General features: G+C 38.6%; 1 protein-coding gene across 1 annotated transcript in view; it reads left to right on the forward strand.

The window, feature by feature from the left end:
- Nucleotides 1–5,956: 5,956 nt before the first annotated feature.
- LOC122932492 (twist-related protein 2-like) overlaps nt 5,957–18,404 on the forward strand; it is a 49,901-nt gene continuing 37,453 nt past the window's right edge. The window contains exon 1 of the mRNA XM_044286938.1: nt 5,957–6,766. Within this exon, the coding sequence (XP_044142873.1) occupies nt 6,239–6,727 (489 nt within the window). The 5' untranslated portion in view covers nt 5,957–6,238 and the 3' untranslated portion in view covers nt 6,728–6,766. The remainder of the gene's footprint in view (nt 6,767–18,404) is intronic.

The raw sequence follows: 18,404 nt of genomic DNA on the forward strand, positions 1-18,404 counted from the left end.
TAACAAATTTCCCGATTTTTTTTCTGTACTTGTTTTCCCCATTGTTTTTTGTTTGTTTTTTGCGCCCAGGATTATTAGGATCCCGTCATTACAATGAGCTTTACATGTGTTATTTTATAATGTCAATTTAGTTGATTGTATTCTAACTAAAATGATTGCAACTGGTCCCTGAAAATGAGAAAGCTGAAATGGAGGAGAAGCTTAAATGCAAATGCATCAGACACGGCCGACACTGTCCCAAAAACTTTTTCCGATGCCATGACATTTTGGTAAGTGGTAGAAAAAAAGAAGGGGGGGGGGAGCTTTCAAGTTAGTCTGTATTGCGCCCTGTCGGGGAATATTGCATAGATGGTAGTGTAACTAAATACTGATGTACTGCTTATTAGTGTGCCAGTATTAGTAAATGTACCCATTATGTTCCAAAAAAGACGTTCTTTTTGAGAAGTATTACCTGAAGGTGAAGACATGTCTGCGGCTCATGACACTAATATGAAAAATAGCTAGTGACAAATTATAAGGAATTTTTCCTCTGTATCCTAGAATAAGGTCAGAGGCATCTAATGTAGCATTCAATATACAGTATTTTTGTGGCGGTTGTCTCCACATAATGAGATAGACTATTGAGGCTCAATATGGTGTTGAGTATTTATAGGGTCCTCCTATGGATTGTCATCCAAGAAGCACATAGACGGATGGATATGTACCTTTAGGAGTGATGGGGTTAAAGCACATGGCAGACCACAGGACATCAAAGATAATGTGCTGGTCATGACACATCTGTATCTTATTTAGTAGGAATATGGTGCTAATTGCTCACATATGACAGTGCTGAACCCTGTTCAGAGCAGTTTGCTGAATTAACCCCTTCACTGTTTCATGCGATAGGTCCCTTCTTAACTCTTCCTATGCCAAGCGAGTTCATGCAACAAAATTAGCAATCCACCGAGAGGCAAATGGCTTTGATTAGGCTGCTTTCACACTGGCGTTTCTGGGTCCGCTTGTGAGATCCGTTTCAGGGATCTCACAAGTGGCCCAAAACGGATCAGTTCAGCCTCAATGCATTCTGAATGGATAAGGATCCGCTCAGAATGCATCAATTTGGCTGCGTTTGGTCTCCATTCCGTTTTTGAGGCGGTCACTAAAACGCAGCTTGCAGCGTTTTGGTGTCTGCCTGACGATGTGGATCCAAACGGATCCGTCCGGACTTACAATGTAAGTCAATGGGGACAGAACCGTTTTCACTGACACAATATGGTGCAATTGAAAACGGATCCGTCCCCCATTGACTTTCAATGTAAGTCAAGACGGATCCGTTTTGACTTAGACTTTTTTTTGAATGAATAATGAAAACGGATCCGTTCTGAACGGATACAAGCGTTCACATTATCAGTGCTGATCCGTCTGTGCAGATACAAGACGGATCCGCATTGAACGCCAGTGTGAAAGTAGCCTTAGATTGCTTCGTTAGATGTTACATTTGCCATGTTGATCCATACAAAGAATGTCATTTCCAGGGGGGAAAAAACTAATTTACGGGACTCTGTGAAAAATCTAGTGACTCTCACAATGAACTGGTTAAACAATGACAAGCCGTTACTGGTAATCTGCACTGGTCAACAGGTCTGAAATAAATACAAATCAGACCTTGTATGTCTGTGATGGCATGGACGCACTGACGTATACGCTGATCCTCTGCCCTGGCTGACTCCTATGGGATATAAATTAGGGGAAACTTTTTGGTCTTTATACTACGTCTGATTTTAACGCTATGACCTTGTAAATGATTAATATTATGGGAATGGAGACAAGTCTATCGACACCATAATATACTACAGAGAAGAGCTGCTGGGATACCCTGGGTGTTTGCATGACATTAGAATATGATTTATACTGTTATGTCTAGTAATTCTCATTGTTGCCCGTGGTCGAACATTACATTTTTCACAAAATATTGTAGATATTTGTCCTGCATTTAGTACAAGAAATTGCACACAATCTGTAAATAAATAATGAAATAAGTAGTACTGAGATACAACTTTATCCCTATAAAATAGCTCTTTACAGAGGCATCATCAATACTACAGTAGATATGTAAGGTCTGCTCTACATACACAGCGGTTCCGATCTATTATCCTATAGATGGCATAAACATAGACAGGCTGCGAGGACCTGATTGATCACAGGGAATCAGGCTGGATGACACTTTTCTCTGACTCTATACCAACTATTGGTTTGCTTACTTTAATACAGATTTTTACTCCATAATTGTGGCTAATTTTGGAGCAAAATGGTGCATCTTAACCCCCACCCATTTCCCCAAAAACCCTCCACCCCTTTCTGGTAAGCCCCACCCTTTAGTAACAGAGTAACATAGTTTGTAAGGCTGAAAAAAGACATCTGTCCATTCATTTCAGCCTGTTATCCTGCAAGTTGATCCAGAGGAAGGAAAAAAAGTGCGTGAGGTAGAAGCCATTTTTTCTCATTTTAAGGGGAAAAATTCATTCCCGACCAATGACCTTTCTCCAGAAATCTAATAACTATAATCTGTGTTACACTCCAGAAATACATCCAGGCCTCTCTGCTCTTACCGTAAAGAATCCTCTTCTATGTTTGTGGACAAACCTTCTTTCCTCCATACGCAGAGGATGTCCCCTCGTCACAGTCACAGTCCTGGGGATAAATAGATGATGGGAGAGATCTCTGTACTGCCCCCTGATATAGTTATACATAGATAATAGACCCTCAGAGGTCTTTTTTTCTAAAGTGAATAACCCTATTTTTGACAATCTTTCTGGGTACTGTAGTCCATTTCAGTTATAACATTAGTTGTCCTCCTCTGCACCCTCTCCAGCTCTGCTATGTCAGTAAACAGTGTAGAAACGATATGGCACCAAATTGTGCTACTTTTTAGTAACTCTGGACCAGCGTATTTTTGTAGCATTTTTGGGGTCAGTGAGCTTTCTTTAGGAAAAGGCAGCATACTCTAGGTATAGCCGGTACATACAGTCACAAAATAAAAATAAAAGCATCAAAGCATGGTATTTTTATCTATTAATTTTAAAACGCTAACAAATAATTTGTGAATGAGGAGAAGGAGGATGTACAGGAATCAACTGTACTTACAGATGAAAAAACACAAAGGTATAAAAAATATGGTATGAAAAAAGCTGTTTGAGAAGGCAGTGGCTGCAAATAATCTCATCCGTCAGTTAAAATGGCCATACAGAATATGTACAGTAGATTGGCCGAGCCCACTAATTGGTGTATGGATGCCCCCGTACTCTCTCTAATATTTCACTACTGTTCAATCAGATAACTTATATTCCATCGGGGAGAGTACGGGGGCATCCATACACCTAAATTAGTGGGTTCGGCCAATATACTGTACGTATTCTGTATGGCCAGCTGAACTGACGGATGAGATTATCTGCAGTGTTTAGCTATCTATTGGATGGCCTTTGTGCATTGTAATGTATTTTAGAGCCAGTATAAACTAGAGTAAGAAGTCACTTATGTTTATTAGATATGAATACATTTCATACAAAAAGATTGTATTTAGTTTCTATTCCAGATTTGGACAAATGCACAGCAAGTGTGAGAAGTGCACATCTGCCCACCAGTGAACAGCATAATAGTATATCCTTCCCGTAAAGTTGATTAACATTGCTCCATTTATTAATTCCATGTTAAGTGTGGATCACCATGTACATATCACTAAAAGAAAAGAAAAAAATCACTGGTTAATACTTACCAGGAAAGATTAAAGGACCTTAACATGTATAGCTTGGAAGAAAGACGAGACAGAGGGGATATGATAGAAACTGCTAAATACATAAAGGGAATCAACAAAGTAAAAGAGGAGAGAATATTTAAAAGAAGAAAAACTGCTACAAGAGGACATCGTTTTAAATTAGAGGGGCAAAGGTTTAAAAGTAATATCAGGAAGTATTACTTTACTGAGAGAGTAGTGGATGCATGGAATAGCCTTCCTGCAGAAGTGGTAGCTGCAAATACAGTGAAGGGGTTTAAGCATGCATGGGATAGGCATAAGGCCATCCTTCATATAAGATAGGGCCAGGGGCTATCCATAGTATTCAGTATATTGGGCAGACTAGATGGGCCAAATTGTTCTTATCTGCCGACACATTCTATTTTTCTTCCTTCAAATCGTCTCTTTCTGCCTTGTTAAAACTCTACTCTTAAGGGAAAACTGGACAGCAACCACTATGGCCATTATTACAATGCCCACTGTCATTGTCACCCAGATAGTGCTGAAATCCTAATCTGCTGTGCACTAACATGATGGTAAAATAATGTATAACGACATAATTAGGAACTTCAGTAATGTGACAACCCCTGAGGAGTTGTAATAGAAGCTATATTGGTTTTACACTGTTTTCTGACACACGTTTCTGTTTCTGAAGGGGACATTACATTTATGTACCAGCAGTGATCTGCACATGTCACAAAAGTATATTGTCTATAGATGAAGTAGACTCCATTATCATTGGAGGACAAAGAAGAGTCAAACGATACCTTAGATGAAAGATGCATGCTACCAGACAGTCTTGGTCTCTTCTTCAGCTCATCAGGGATTGTGTTAGTGTGGCCATGCACATTAGATTCCCGTTGGCCGAACACTAGTTTGGCTGATAGCCATATCTCCTGAATGCCCCCCTTCCCCATACACAGAAATTCTGGCCTCAACCAAGCATTCATGTGCTGTCAGTGGGGTGAGGGGAGTAAGCCACCTCCTGACACCTCTGGCAGCATCTTATCTCTTATATTGAAATCTAATAATCCTTATCTCTCCCAACATCTGCCAATGGGGGAGAGTCGGAGGTCCCCCATACACATTACATTGAAGTTGGCAAGTTCAGCCAATATAAATCAAATGTATATGGCCAATTTTACCATACACTGCCTTAAGACAAGACCTGAGTTGTGTTGAAAACCAGGGAAGGCTAATTCACTTAAAGGTGACATATTTCCATGGGTGTATGTATATATATATTTTTTTTTATTTATTTTTTTGCATTTTCTTCGGTGCTTGACAATGAAAACGTTCCATTGTCCTTTTTCCCAATGTCTGTTGTTCTTGGCCCAATAACAGTATTCCTTTTATCCTGTTTAGACAAGACAATTCATCTTGATCTTTTAGATGGTTCTGTAGCCTGTTTGTATGTGTATATATCTGTATATTTTATAATTGGCAGCTGCTTTGCAGTGTGTCTATTTCCCAAGATGTATTTGACTAGTCCAATGCATTTTCCAAACATTACTGGCAGCTTGTCCCGATCAGGGAATTCGGGGACACAAACAGAGTATGTCTATGAAGCTCTTCAGGAAGCAAAGAGTCATCTTCTCATCATCTGGTTAGGATTTGCACTGGGAGACTCTTTCATAACTAGGCATGTTTACCATGCTGCTCTCCTACCAAGCACATCCTCTCCATGAGACAATGTCATTCTACAGGTTATCGTTTTTAGGCTTGTAGATATGATTGTTCATAGAGAATTCATAAATTGTGCACATCCAGACAGCATGGTGTTACTTTTGTGACTAAATGATCAGATGTCTGAAAGATTTAAGGGGTAGCAATGATTCTTTCGTAAAGGCCCCTGTACCTACTCAGTGGCGCCTAAGGGGTCTTATGCCGCCTCTTTGTTACTTTTGTCTTGATGGGCAGTCTGCTTCAGCCTTCCGTTCACTGTGCATCTGTGCCTGCAGGGCTAAAATCTGGAACCTATAATGTCCAGCAACGTTTATACTACCTTTCCATGATGGATTGGTTTTGACTGAAGGAAAGGAGAGAGGGAGGGGGGCTAAAGGAGCTATTTAAAATCAAGGAAGAACAGAGAAGTCAAGGATCCCTCCTCCCAAGTTATTCAGTTAGGGTGATCCAATCAGAAGAAGAAACAGGCCAATTTCTTGTGAAATCCCTCCTTAGCATCCAAAAATGAGGAGTGAAAGAAAAGAGGGAAGGATTGGAGCATTATTCGGAAAGCCTGCTAAGTTCAGGAGCGCACACACTGTGTGAGGCAGCTGGGAGATATCACTGACTACCAATTGTGTTGGCACTGCCACCTAGCCTTTCACATTTCTATTCCATATTGACTACAGATTGTTGCTTTTACCACTTTAAAGGGCCCTGGCAACGATAAGACAGCATCCCCTTGTTGGCTCCTGGGGGAGGATCACGATTAGGGCTGAGGCAGCAGGGACCAGTGCGTACAAGATGAAAGAAGAAGGAACATGCCCTGACTCCCCTGAAGACAGCCTGGTAACCAGTGAAGAAGAGGCTGAGCGCCAACAGAGGAAGGCCATACGTAAGCGCACAGTGTTGGTAGGCAAAGCTGATGATGTGAGGGTGCCCCTTTCACCTACATGCAAGCGTAACAAAAAGAGCCCCCAATTAGACACGTTTGAGGATGTACACACGCAAAGAATCATTGCCAACGTGAGAGAGCGGCAGCGCACACAGTCCCTAAACGATGCTTTTGCAGAGCTCAGAAAGATCATTCCTACACTGCCATCTGACAAGCTGAGCAAAATACAGACCCTGAAGCTGGCTTCTCGCTATATTGATTTCCTGTACCAGGTCTTGCAGAGCGATGAGTTAGACCACAAGATTGCCAGTTGTAACTACCTTGCCCATGAAAGACTCAGCTACGCCTTCTCTGTGTGGAGAATGGAAGGTGCCTGGTCCATGTCTACATCCCACTGAACCCACCATTGATGCCTCTCTTGTCTGCTGTTATAGAAGGTATGTGGATAACAACAAGCATGTCACATATTGTAGATACACACTGCTTAAGACTGTATTATCTTAAGGTGAAATGATTCTGGTTGTCTGGAAGTTTACGATGACCACCTTGGATCTGTTATAGTTTGTCTTCTCAGCTCTTGTGCCAAGAACAACAGAATACACATGGTTTCCAAATGATCCAGATTCCATACAATTTATCCTAATTCTTCAAATATTGCTGCTAAAAGGCATAAACTATCCCATTGCTAGTTTCCGCACTCCCCAGCTGAGTCAAGCCCACCTAACGTTCGTGATATACGACCTTCCTAGCAGCTCTCTAAGTCGTGCAGAAGCACATGTCACTTATACCTTTGCCATATGAACTTGCAGCTAAACAGAAAGGGACGTCATGCACTCCTGTTGTAAATTAAGACAGTGCCACGGTTGGGCTGACCTAGGCCACATTATCACTTTTCATGGCTAATCATGTCTCCTGAGTGGAAACTAGGAACAAGCACTTCCTTCATTACATTATCCAGGCTGATTGAATTGTACAACCTTAACACTTTTCCCATACTTGGCTGTAGGCAAGCTGCACCGTACATCATCTACATGTAACAGGCCACTAACACGATGGGACACCAGGGAATGGTTCACTACACGTTATAGTAATAATACAGTAATATAGGATATCTAGGTTATAGTTCTAATAAATCCCCAAATACAGAAGTCACCTCTCTGTCACCCTACCTAGCCATCAATGCTATATTCTGGTTATGAAATTATATACTGTATTATATATTCTTTGTGACAAGTCACATCTCTGGTCTGCGATGCCATAAATAATGGGAAAAAAAACTTTAGATATAACTTATTCCCATAATTCATCCTTCCATTCCTCCATTTATTCAATTTATTCCTACAATTTATCTTCCATCATTCCTTAGGTAGTGATAGGTCAACCTACCCGTCAATAGTTTACATACGCCTACCTCCCTGACATCCGTATAATCTACCTATAAGATATAGACAAGACGACAACATACATCTTTGGGCAAATAGAAGAAATAGGTTGCATTTTAATGCATTATATTATGTACTACATCACGTAAGACTTAAATAGGTGCTCACCTCGTGCAATGAAGGCAAACAAAAATGTACATTTTGTGTTCAGATTCATTTCACTGTTACAGAAGCCTTTGTAGAAATATACCGGATCCTCAAGAGATCTCAGAGCTCACGTCAACTGGAGCGCAGATCTGTCCAGCTCTGTTTGCTTCACACGTTGTCTGTTTAATATAGACTATTCATCTTGTGTTGACAAGACCAATATCAAAGCCCAAAGCCGTCATCTGTACAGAAAACTAGTCAGCTCATATGTTTTGTAGAGCAGAGCTTGTTTCCAGTTTTTGCCTTTGGGATTTTGTACTATAAACATGGTTTTTGGTCTCTGGACACATGGGGGGTTGCATAGCACAACAATCTTGGATTTTCTTGTACAAACAACCTTGGTATAGAATATGTAGTATGATTGGGTTTCCATCATGGCGTCATGTGTTATAGTAATCACTTTACTATCCTATTATATACACTCAGTAAGTAATAAAGTGTTTATATTCCCTGAAGTCATATCATAAACTGTCAGAAATCGGAGGCTCTGGAATGTAAGTCACAGTGTTTCCAAGGTAAAATAGACATGGATTGTCATTACCCACAGCTCTACCACACGCTACAACCAGGGCAGGTGTTAGAGAGACCTTTTTGGTGAAAATGTAACATATGTTATGTTGGCATCTGAATGTACATAGCAAATCTATATACAACACAGTATGAAATAAAGCAGGAGCCAACTGTACATAAACCTTACAATAAGGAAAGTTTAGACTGGATGTTACATAAAAGTATAAAAACAACATACAAAATGGAATTGCCCCGTTAATACTATGGCTACCATTACCACATAGTATACTACTGCTAATAATCATCTTAATAGTAATACTGCCATTACTGCATGGTATACTAATAATCATATTAATACTACTATTATCCATACTAAAAAGTATACTACTACAAATCATCTTAATACTACTAATACATCAATAAATATTATACTACTAATAATATTCATCTTAATACTACTACCATTACTAAATATAATAATACTACTAAATATCTTAATACTACTACTACTACACCACTAAATATTATACTATTACTAATAATCATCTTAATACTACTACTTCATCACTAAATATTATACTATTACTAATAATCATCTTAATACTACAACTATATCACAAAAAAATGATACTACCACTAATAATAACTGTCTTAATACTACTATCACAAAAAACTATACTACTGGTGATAATAGTCAACTTAATATTACTACCACCACTAAATATTATACTGCTAATAATGATATTCTTAATACTACTACTACCATCACTAAATATTATACTAATAATAATTATTACCATCTTAATACTATTACCATCACTAAATATTATACTACTAATAATAATCATCACCTTAATACTACTACCACCACTAAATATTATTAATTATTATTAATGCTACTACTACCACTAAGTACTATACTACTACTAATAATAATCTTAATACTACTGCTACCCTCACTAAATATTACACTACTATTAATAATAATCATTAATACTACTACTGTCATCACCAAATAATATACTATTACTACTTCTTCTACTACTACTACTACTGTTATCATCATAATTATGTATGCACCCCTTTTAATACTACTACCAAAACTACTAATAATAATGATGATAATGTATGCACCTTTAACACGTCTGTAACTATTAAACTAATTATTAATAAGACAAAAAGTATTTTTAAAACTTCTACTACTGCTACTATTATTACCATTTCTAATACTACTATGAGTTTTACACACAGTAATAATATGATAATAATAATAATAATATTATATTAATAATAATTATAATAATTATAATTTAACATTAAATATATTTAATAGCACCATTGCCACCCAAATTCTATTACTTCTACTAATGATTACTGTGTCATAAAACGACTAACCATACTATGGTTCTTCTTTTAATACAACCGCCACCACCAATACCAGTACTAATAGTAATAAGGACTAATAATGATACAACCCCATTTCTATTACTTCTATAGCTAACAAGCCCTGTAAATGTGCTATGTGTACTTCTAAGTATAATACAGTTGCACCTTTGAAACCATTGATAATAGTACTGCCACTAATACTGGTTGTACCTTTAAAATAATTTTTACTACCATACCATTTCTATCTAATATTGCAAATAATTACAACTAAAAATAATAATGATAAAAATTACTATAAACTTGCCATTAATACTACCGAGCCTAATAATAATTCTACCGTTAATAACACTACAACCACCACTACATATACTAACCGCTCCATTAACACTACTATGACCATTACCACTACTCACAGTGCCATAACTTAAATTAACCATAAATGATCATCATTCCTAGTTATTGCACTTTAAAACTTTTAATACTACTGCTAAAAATAATTAAAGAAAAACATACTAACATTATTACTACACCTATTAATAATAGCCATAGATAGTAGTAATGATTTTACCTTTACATTACTACCAGTAGTGATAAAAGATTACCTTGAAATTTATTGGATTCATTGTATAAAATTATTACTCTTTACTATAAAAGATAAACTCTGTTTTTCCAGGTCCATTTCTGCCTGTGTCAGGTCTAAAGCTCTTCACATTACCACTAACATAACTTGTAATTAAGGTGATATATTATTTGGCGTTCGCCATGGGGAAGGGGTTTTATTAGACACATCCATCTACAGAGACAAATGTCAAAATCATGTTTGTTTAATTAACACTTGACCTGTCTGCTCCTGTTGGGACCTTTAGCAAATCAAGGAGCAAATGAGCTACAGGCTGTTTTTTTTTTTGTTCCAGGAAGCGCAGGGACTAGCGCTCAGTGTATAAGATAGCAGGCCTTGTCAATCTTCCATTCAGAGGCTGTAAATGCATGACATTTTATTTACACAGAAGACCTATAAAGGGTTGGGGAAGGAAACCACCGAAATTTTGAAATATGTGTGTTTTAACATTTTTATTTCATAAAAACAGAAAAAAACACAATATGGCCACTTAGTTGATGTTACATAATGCAAATTTAAATAGTAACAAGCAGTTTAGAAGAAATGTCCTATAAATCTAGTCATAGCTACTCTATGTTCTTCTTCTCCTCAAGTTGCTTGTTGGCGCACCTCTTGCCACCCAACACCCAGGGTACATCCCCTGCATAGCTCTCCCCTAGCTATGCACCTGTCTAAATCCAATGCAATCCTATAAGGGTATAGTAAATTATGAAAAAATTGCTGTGTGGTCAGTATTTATTATGTTATCCTCAGTTTTTACACTTAGCCAACTTTTACATGACATATATTATGATTACATGATATTTGTAAGCCATATCTTGGAGTGGGCCTGGAGTCACGAATCGTCTATCATACCGTCTCTTTGTAGATTCGACTCCTGGTTTGGTTCCCAAAGACTATTCAAAATGCTGACCAAAATACTGCCATGAGAAAATGTTCTTAAGAATTGTAAGGCGCACTTCTTACATAACCGGTGATCCGGCTCAGTTCTTCTCTGGCGTGGTGCAAAAAACGCCATAGGGGAATTGAAGCTAGAACCGATCCCATAGTTTTCACATAAATCCGGCTCATCGCTTATGACACCGGATGTCAAATACGTGCATGCTAGGTTTCTCTGTCCGGCGCTGTGCACTAAAGTGCAGTACACATCCAGTAGTTGTGTCCGGCTCCCGGCCTAAAATAACTGATGAATGTGAATCTGGCCTAACGGTTCCTATTAAGAAAATGTTATTTCGCATCAGAGCAGGTGATATATAGTCTGCAATAAAATCATATACTGTGCCGAAAGCCATTTTGACTACAAAGGGTTAAAAAAGAGACTTGGCACCAAAGTGATCTATTGTAGCTATAGAACTACTGAACAGTGGCAAGTCATCCGGCCTTATCAGCTGTCAGGGCAAGTCAGCGCTCTATAGGAATCCTGCCTAGTCTTCTGCGGAGTCTGCACAAGTGCTTGGCAATAGACAGTAAGAACCTGGCCATGACATACCGCCTGTTATAAGGATCATTGTTCCTTCGTTTTTGTTGATTTACACAGAGGAATTCAATCTATTTATGGGGATATTTTCTTTCCTGTATAGATCGGCTTTCATCTTCCTGCACCGATCCTGTGAAATACTGTATGGGAACATTAGTAGACTTGTGGAGTTTTGCAATAGAAAACCTCAGGGTCACAGCCATTATAATAAGATTTCATTGGAGCACAGACACTTTGATTTCAGACTAAAATGTCTTGATTACAGCCTTACAAAATTCTGAAGGGACGTGTGATTATCCGGAGGATGACACATGAGAGAGAGAGGAAAGCTGACCATACACGATCAATAGCTGTTGGCTGAACGATCCCTCGCCCAACGGCTCTCTCTCCCAACTTCCCCTACACATACTGGTTCATTTCAGCGTGTTGTCAATGGGGAGAGAAGAAACACCTCTGGTGGCAGATAATCTCCTGGGAAAACAAAAGGATCGGGCAAAATCTTCGGTCACCCGATCCCCCCCCCCTCCCACCAAGAAGGCACAATCTAATGTGTTTGGGGGCCCGTGACTTTCCCTGACAGATGATGGGGGGGGGGCGGGGGTCGCGAGCTACCAAATGCCATTGTACCTTCTTGGTGGGTTAGGCCAGCAATACACTAATGTGTATGGGGCCTTTACTCATAGGAAAAGACTTTATATTCGTGACAAAAATATTGTTTATCTTCTTCTTTATCTATTATAATAGAAAACACTATTATTGTTCTTCTACCATCACTATTCTTTTTTATATCTATTTATTGTGAACCTTCAACTCCATTTTAGTTTCATCCAACACTTGCTGCCAGCTTGATACAGTTAAAACATGAAGAACTCATGGAGGTAAAGGAGCTCCTGGAGAAGTCGGTGTCCCAATAACATGTCATAAGAGCCAACTTCACACCTGTCTTCATTCATAGCGTGGCAGGGGCACGTGGCTCTTTTCGCCAGACTCATGAGCATGTATGCCATGGAAATACTGGCTATAAAGAAAACCACTTGTGCTGGAAGACCATAGGAGATGGAAACATGACCTTACAGTGCTCCTACATGTGTGGTCTGCAGGCCTGTATAGAGCAGGCAGCCATGAGTTAATAAATGGTGATCATTTAGTTTATCACATAATACACAAGATTACTGTAGCTTTTATCAGGAAAACCTCAGGCTACCGCCGCCAGTATCTGCTGTCCAAAGGCCTCCTCTCTTGTGCTTGGTCTCTTGTTGTACAGGTGTTTCCTGCTCTAATCCAAATATAAATCATTTGTTATGGAACATGAGACATTCAACAAATATCAGAATGATCATGAAGATAAGATGAAATCCAAGACGGTGTGAAAATGTGGGCGTCTGTATATCTAGAGCAGGGATCGGCAACCTCCGGCACTCCAGCTGTTGTAAAACTACAACTCCCAGCATGCTCAATTCACTTCTTTGGGAATTCTGAGAACAGCCAAGCAAGTGTGCATGCTGGGAGTCGTAGTTTAACCACAGCTGGGGTGCTGGAGGTTGCTGACCCCTGATCTAGGTATTAGATACTGTAAATGTTACAGATAGATAGATAGATAGATAGATAGATAGATAGATAGATAGATTATGTTCGGAGAGATAGGTAGATAGATAGAGAGATGATTGGTAGATAATAGATGGATAGAGAGATATATATTATAAATTATTAATAGATAGCTGATGGATGATGTTAGATAGTAGAGAGGATAGATAGATAGATAGATAGATAGATAGATAGATAGATAGATAGATAGATATAGCTCTCTGATTATATTAGAAACGATAAATATATAGCTGATGGATTATGTTAGGTAGTAGCAAGGATACATGATAGATAGATAGATAGATAGATAATGTTAGGAGAGATAGGTAGATGGATAGAGAGATGATTGATAGATAATGATAGATGGATAGAGAGATAGTTATAAGAAATGATAAGTAGATAGCTGATGGATGATTCTAGATAGTAGAGGGGATGCTATCTAAGAATAGAAATATATATAGATATTATTTAGACAAATTGAAAGATGATTATTTTGATGATAGACTCATAGATAGATAGATCACTCACTGATCATAAATATAGATATTAGAAATGATAAGTAGATAAACAGATACCTGATGGATAATGTTGGATAGCGGAGATGATAGATCATTAGAAATAGATATTAAAATAGATAGAGATTGATAGATAGATAGATATGAAATAGATAGATATGAGATAGATAGATAAATAGACATGAGATAGATAGATAGATAGATAGATAGATATGAGATAGATAAATAGATAGATAGATATGAGATAGATAGATAGATAGATATGAGATAGATAGATAGATAGATAGATAGATAGATAGATATCGATTCTATAGGACTTTTTCAGGCCTTTTATGAACGTTACAGTATGCTTTACATATCAGCTAAGTGAATACAGATTGTATCTGCAGGGTCAGATGACGCCAGTAACGTAGCAGTTGTGAAGCAATGTCTTATATAAATTCACAACATGAATACACACACAAGTGGGAAGCTCTGAAATGCGTCGTGTTGAGAGGGCACATCCTGCTCTGCATTTTGACTAAATGTGAAATTCTTTGGCGAATAGGGAGAAACAAGAAATGCAAGGGGGTAAAAAAGAGAAGTCCAACAGTTTATTTTTCAGTTTTTATTGGTTTACCTTCCAGCAGACAACAGCAGGCAGGTTTATGAACTCTACTGAATGGAGTCCTCTAGAAACATGAACTGATTAGCAGGTTCAGTTTCTTCCTCCACTCACTTTCAGTGGTGTCACTTTCACAAAAGCAAACATCTTAACTGCATTATGTAAATTAAATTACCTATCATACATTTGTGGCCTGTTCTACTGTACCCAAAAGAATAAATGTGAAATGTGTAACAGTATGCAGAATATATGGAAGCCGTTGTTTGTTTCTACAGTCAACTAATAAAACTATCCAATTAGTATTCCAGAGAGGGAGAGCCGTCCTCCGGGCACGTGACGTGTCAGCATGGTGCAGTATTGGATAAGACTTCTTCATTATGGAACACCACTGTATTACAGATCATCACAAAATGAAATTATTTTATGAGTAACAAAATTATTAAAATAACACTTATGATCAATGGAGAAAATACAATTCAAAAATGTAAAATACGCACAAAAAGTAGAATATACAGAACGTCGTAGTGGAGACTGCATAAAACACAATTCCTACATAAATGATATTTCAGAGATGATAAATTAGGTCTAATATTCAGGGCCATCTTTAATATTGATTGGACCATGGGCAAGAATTTACTTGGGCCCCTTGGATCCCTCCTTCCCACACCCTAGCATGCAAACATGCCCTCCACCACAACACACACAAAAAAAAATGTGCAGTGTGTGAGTATATCATAGCCAACCCACTGCTTTCCCATAGAGAAGCTTTGAATCAATGCATTTCTATGAGGAGTGTTTAGCGTTAATGCCAGTGTAGCACGTTGTGCAACACTGGACTAGGAAGCACCTCTAGTGGCCGTCTGATGAGTGACCGTCTGATGAGCGGCCGTCTGATGAGTGGCCGTGTGATGAGTGATCGTCTGATGAGTGGCCGTGTGATGAGTGACCGTCTGATGAGTGGCCGTGTGATGAGTGACCGTCTGATGAGTGGCCGTGTGATGAGTGACCGTCTGATGAGTGGCCGTCTGATGAGTGGCCGTGTGATGAGTGACCGTCTGATGAGTGGCCGTCTGATGAGTGACCAGTAGAGGTGTTCCTTGGCAGTAATGTAAATACTGCCTTTTTTCTGAAAAGGCAATTTGTACATTAAAAAGCTTGCAAAGACATACTATAGACACCATAACTACTACGTTTAGCTGTTGTGGTTCTGGGGACTATAGTGTCCCTTAATACAGAGAGAGAAAAAAGAATCAGCACAAAAGTATCAAATAAAATGGCTGTATCATTATTCTAAAAATTAAAAAAGCACAACTTCTGACACAAATATATAGTATTTAGCAGATTACTTTTTTTTTTTTAATGCAGAAAGTACTGTACTACTAGCCCCTCAATCCACCCCACCCCCCCCCTCCTTCTCCAACCACCCAGCAACCTTACGCACATAAAACAAGTAATATATATAACATAGCTTACAGTGAATTACTGTAAATACTTACAGTTCTGAAGACTCCAGCAGGATCAGTGCTCTAGGCAGTGGGCTGGAAGTGGGCACCACTCTGCAGTTCAGGAATGGGACTGGGGCTCAGCTCTTCCTAGCGTTGCAGTGTCTCAGCATGACGTCACGGCGCGTGGTGTACGCAAAGGGCAGGGGAGGTCAGAAGGAGGAGCAAGCAAGTACCGTAATTTTCGCCCTATAAGACGCACAGGCCCATAAGATGCACCTAGGTTTTAGAGGGGGACAATAGGAAAAAAATATTTTTCATGACACCTCAGGTCAGTCCACCAATCAGACCCCCAATATTAATAAGACCCCAATAAGACCTCAGATCAGACCCCCAATCAGACCCCAATGTGAATGACCCGAATCAGACCTCAGATAAAAAGCCCCATGCCTCTCAGTAGCCCCATATGCCTCATATCAGCCTCCTCACAGAGCGACCTCACATCTGCGCAGCCTTAACAGCAGAGAGCCAAGGACCAGGAAGAGGTGAGTATAGAGCTTTCACCGCTTCCCGGTCCTCTGGGTAAGTCCTTCACTATGCGAGCCATGCCGCTCGCATAGTGAAGGATAGGATCGGGACACGGAGCCAGCGATTGTGGGCAGTGCCCAGCGGGGCTCAAGAGGCAGCTGCCCCTTTTGACCCTCGTTAAAGACAACCCTGCTAATATTGTTCAAATTTGAATAACATATTTGAATACATATGAGTTGATATAAATATAAAGGAAGGACAAGAACAAAAAAAATCTCCAGAATTTTGTGTAATTATGTCACAATCTACTAAACTGATTTATTATTACTACTAGTATGACTATATTCATTTATTTTGATTTAATAACATTTTAGTTACATACAAAATACATATGACGTTAAAACAATGATAATAAAAGGTGTAATGGGAGGTGTGGACTTTATGAAGAAAACTAAGACAACTATTTACTTGTATGGATTTTGTAACCAAAAGAAAACAAATGCTGGTCCTTTTACCTCTGCCTGGCCAAACTGGGATAAAACCAGCACACGCTGCTGTAACCAGTTTCAGAATCTGTTATATTGTGTGGCTTTAGGAAATGTCTATATCTCTATAGGACTAGTCCCTAGTTGGCACCTGTATACTGTGAAATATGAGTAAAGTCACTTGGCCACCAAAACATACAACATGACCGTGTAATAACAGGACTGTATCCCCATTGTTATCCCTGAAACCCTGGGATGAACTTTTGCTTGTCACAGGCGAAAGTAAAGTGTGGATAGCAGTTCACATGGAGCAGAATTGTTGTAGAAAGTTTTCAATTTCATACAAGTGTGAGGATTCTGCAAACCCCATTTAGATGAGTGTCCCAAAAATGTTGCTATAAATCTGCCAGATGTGAACATACCCCAAATGAGCCAACAAAAGGAAAGATGCTTGGTCAGTTTAAGCTACTTTGAGTTAACCTGTGATAGAAATATATGAGATAGATAGATAGATAGATAGATAGATAGATAGATAGATAGATAGATAGATAGACTAAGATACTGTAGGTAGATAGGTATATAGATAGAATAAGGAAATATGTGATAAACAGAAAGATATAATATGTATAGATAATCGATACATTGAAAGATACTAGATAGATAGATAGACTTAGATACTGTAGGTAGGCAGTAATATAGATAGAATTAGAAAATATTTGAAAAAAAGAAAGATACTGTAGAATATGTGTAGATGCATAGAAAGATGATTGATGATAGATAGAACGATATATATAAGATAGATACATAGATAAATAAATAGACGGATAGATATGAGATAGATAGATAGCTATGAGAGATAGATAGATAGATAGATAGATGTGCAGAAGACTTTAGTCACTCATGTCATCAGGAAGTTTCAGTCCTGTCACAGTCTTGAGAAAGGTTGAGAAGGTTCTGGTTAAGCTGAAGATCTCAGCTTGTGAAAAACATGATTACCACCAAACGAGATAGGACGGTTACTTTGATATTAGGTATGCAGCTATTAAGAACTGATGATCACATTAGTAATGGCGGTGTGGGTGAAGTGAGGATAAAATAACAAAGAACTAAGGATAAGATAACAAGGTATTAGGGGAATTCTGTCTATTAGGCGGAGTGGTGCTTTAGAATGGCTCTTTCTCGGGGAAGTCATTATGATTATAGTTTAATCTTAGCCAAGTTTTTTTTATTTGCATTGTTATTTAGCTATTTTGTATGGACCTTGTGTCAGCTAGGAAGCCTTGCACTGCAGAGCCCTTAGATATAGCCTGCAAAGCATCTCGCTATATGCTGTAAA

This window comes from Bufo gargarizans, chromosome 3 (genome assembly GCF_014858855.1).
Source record: "Bufo gargarizans isolate SCDJY-AF-19 chromosome 3, ASM1485885v1, whole genome shotgun sequence".
In the NCBI taxonomy this organism is placed as follows: Eukaryota; Metazoa; Chordata; class Amphibia; order Anura; family Bufonidae; genus Bufo; species Bufo gargarizans.